This window comes from Biomphalaria glabrata, chromosome 6 (genome assembly GCF_947242115.1).
Source record: "Biomphalaria glabrata chromosome 6, xgBioGlab47.1, whole genome shotgun sequence".
In the NCBI taxonomy this organism is placed as follows: Eukaryota; Metazoa; Mollusca; class Gastropoda; family Planorbidae; genus Biomphalaria; species Biomphalaria glabrata.
The window spans coordinates 2,685,001-2,688,242 of NC_074716.1; the positions used below are offsets into that span (position 1 = coordinate 2,685,001).

The 3,242-nt window shown below is 37.6% G+C and overlaps 1 protein-coding gene across 2 annotated transcripts in view; it reads left to right on the plus strand.

The window, feature by feature from the left end:
* The window catches only part of LOC106051475 (schistosomin-like), a 27,599-nt gene extending 24,357 nt beyond the window's left edge, over positions 1-3,242 (plus strand). For both annotated transcript variants that reach the window (XR_008778606.1, XM_056033480.1), the window contains 2 exons: positions 1,451-1,558; positions 3,126-3,242. Coding sequence is in view for 1 of the 2 variants with exons in the window: in XM_056033480.1 (XP_055889455.1) it covers positions 1,451-1,550 (100 nt within the window). In the remaining variant the exon portion in view is untranslated. The remainder of the gene's footprint in view (positions 1-1,450; positions 1,559-3,125) is intronic.

The window sequence follows — 3,242 nt, forward strand, 5'->3', positions numbered from 1 at the left end:
AGAATTCAGTATGGTCAGTGTAGCAGTATAATCACTACAGAAGTCACTATAATCACTATAGCATTCAGTATAATGAATTAGTGTTATCAGCGCAACAATCATAATAGTGAGTGAAGCTGTCAATATTAGCAGAGTGGCAGTTAGTGTAATAATAGTAGCAGGCAGTACGATGCATGACGCGTAGGACGTAATTATCTTCTTTTTTGAAGCAACGTCTGTATTATATAAGATAAGAAGAAGATAAGTATAATCATTTTACTAGGCAGTAAACGGTGTATCAGTCTGTGTAATCATTGTATCATTTAATATAATCAGTGTAGCAGTTAGTATAATCACTATAGAAGTGTAGCAATTAGAATTATCAGTGCAATACTCATTCTAATCAGTGTAGCAGTGAATATAATCAGTGTTGTATAATCAGTATAATATTAGTAGCAGGCAGTATAATCTTTATACCAGGCAGTATAAACAGTATAGCAGTCTGTATAATAGTATATTGTTCAATATAATCAGTGTAGCAGGCAGTATAATCATTGTAGTTGGCAGCATAAACAGAGTAGCAGCCTGTATAATCTGTTTAGCATTCAGTATAACCAGTGTATCAGAGGTATAATCAGTGTATCAGAGGTATAATCAGTGCATCAGGCAGTGTAACCATTCTAACAGACATTCTAATTAGTTTAACAGACAGTAATATCAATGTTGCCTGAAGTATAACCAGTGACGCAATCTAATCAGTGTAGGACGTAATCATCCTATTTTTTGAAGTAACGTCTATACTTCATAAGATAATCTAATCAGTGTAGCAGGCAGTTAAATATGAATAGCAGACAATGTAAAATCAGTAGGCCTAATGTTTATTTTTTAGTTGGCAACAACGATCTTTTAATATAGTTTTGTCTTGACCAGAGGTTCTCAGCCTGTGGGTCGCGACCCCTTGGGGGGGGGGGGGGTCGATTGACGATTTGCCAAAGTCGCCTAAGACCATCGAAAATATGGATTGTTTTTGTCTATTCTTCTATTGCTGTGTGTGTGAATGTGGGGGGGGGGGGGGGTCGCGGCAAAGTGAGGAATTGTAAAAATGGGTCGCCGAGCTTAAAATGTTGAGAACCGCTGGTCTAGACTTTGTTTATTTAGTGCCAATTTAGTCTATTTATTTCAAAACCCCCCCAAACATCCTCTTTTCATTTTTTTTTCTTTCTTCAGGTGCCATAATATCACCACCACATTTCTTTGTATTGCTTTCTCTTCTTGTATTTCTCTTCCTATATTTTATTGCACGATGTAAATTGGATTTGGAAAACTCAAAGTGTAAACAAAGAATACATAGCTGTGATTAACTTTTGAGTCTGAACATTCCCATACAGTGGAGTTTTTAGACTTCTAAACAGGTTATCTATCCACTTCAATGATTTTTTTGTAAATGTATGCATACTTTTTGTTTCCATAGCCACGAAGTTATGATTGACGAGAAATCTACTAGATGTAGCCCAAATGTGAGCTCAACTGAATGTACTTTCAATAACACCGATGTCCCATTAGTGATGTAAATATTGAGGTCAGTGACATTTCATGATTTTTCTTCTTTGGAAGTAATAAAAACGGTTTTTATTTTCTACTATTCACTAGTGCTTGTCTATGGTCTAGTCTCTAGTATATCTAGTGTGAATAGCGTATTATATCAGCACTAGTCGACCAGCGGCGTAGCATATGCCGCTATTTTGCAGGGCCGGCCTTAGGCCACTGCAACCTATGCGACTGCAGTGGGCCCCGCACTTTCATAGGACCCGCTCTAATTCAATGTGTATAAATTATTAAATTAAACCATTTGTCGTTTTACCAGAAGCTCCTGAAAATCTCCCGAAATTGCAAAAGATACGAAAAAGTCCTTAAAATATATGGAAATATGGAGAGAAAAGTTGTCATTTTGGGGTGTCACTCAATATGGAAAACACCGATCCAACGCGCGATAAATAAAAACGGCATTATGCATAAGCGTAATTGTGTAATCTGGTGAAAGAAGCTTCTCGCACCTCAAACTAATGAAGAATTACTTGAGGTCAACAATTCTTGAAGATAGATTGAAACATTTGGTAATTCATTCTATTGAGCGTAATCTATGTAGGAAACAGAATTTTATGATATAGCCTACTGTATGACTTAGCTACACTCAAGGCTCATAAAGTAATTCTGTACGTAGTTAAGAATGAATAAAATGCATAAAATTTATTTTAGAATACAAACTCTTAAATTTCACTTAATCCGCTTCCCTACCCAAACTTGGCCCCGCGAAATCCTTTTCGCATTGGGCCCCACAATGGTTAAGTCCGGCCCTGCTATTTAGAGACCTGTTAATATACATAGTATATTACTTATTCTCTTTCCATTACTTCTTGGTCACAATGGTTTAGTGACCTGTTAATATACATAGTAGATTACTTGTTCTCTTTTCATGACTTCTTGGTCACAATGGTTAAGTCCGGCGCAGCTATTTAGTGTTTGTAAAATGTTTGCTTGTAAAATGTTTTACATATTTCGGATGTTCCTTCAGAGTTGACGATAGTTTACTTCCTAATTCAAACCTCTCGCAGGACGAAGGGGGATGGGAGCGGGCTGTGTTTGACAGTCCAGCACGCAGCCATTCGTATCGACGTGTGAATACCCACTTGTTCTCTTCCCCCCCCCCCCCCCCATTTCTTTTTTTTTTTTTCGTGGGGTGACTATCCGCAGAAATAAGAGAGTGATCTTTCCTTTACTTCTTCTCGTGCAAACTCTTGAGGGAAGAGGAGAATTATATATAGAGATATATGACACTAGACTAATGGTTCTCAAACTGTGGTCCGCAGACCCCCCAGAGTTCCGCCAGAGAACCGATTGGGGTCCACAGCAAGATGACAATTGTATACAATTGAAATAACTTTGCTAAAAGCAATTTATCTGTTCTCATAATTTGAATTATAATAAACTTGCCCCTCGCTGCTGTTTAATATGTCTTCACCTAACCTTAACTCTGTTGGACCGTTGGGGCACCACACAAGATTTGTCAACCGTCTTTCTCCATTAGCTAATAGAAAAACAAAACAAGTCTATTACAAAGTGTTTATTTTTTCCCCTTTCTTCTCCAGGTGAACTGCCACACAACGGCATGGCTGCCTCAATGAGATGGAATGAACCTTGAAGCCGTGTGTCTGCATTGTTGACCACTAATTGATCAATAAAATGTTTTACGTTATAGAATTAAA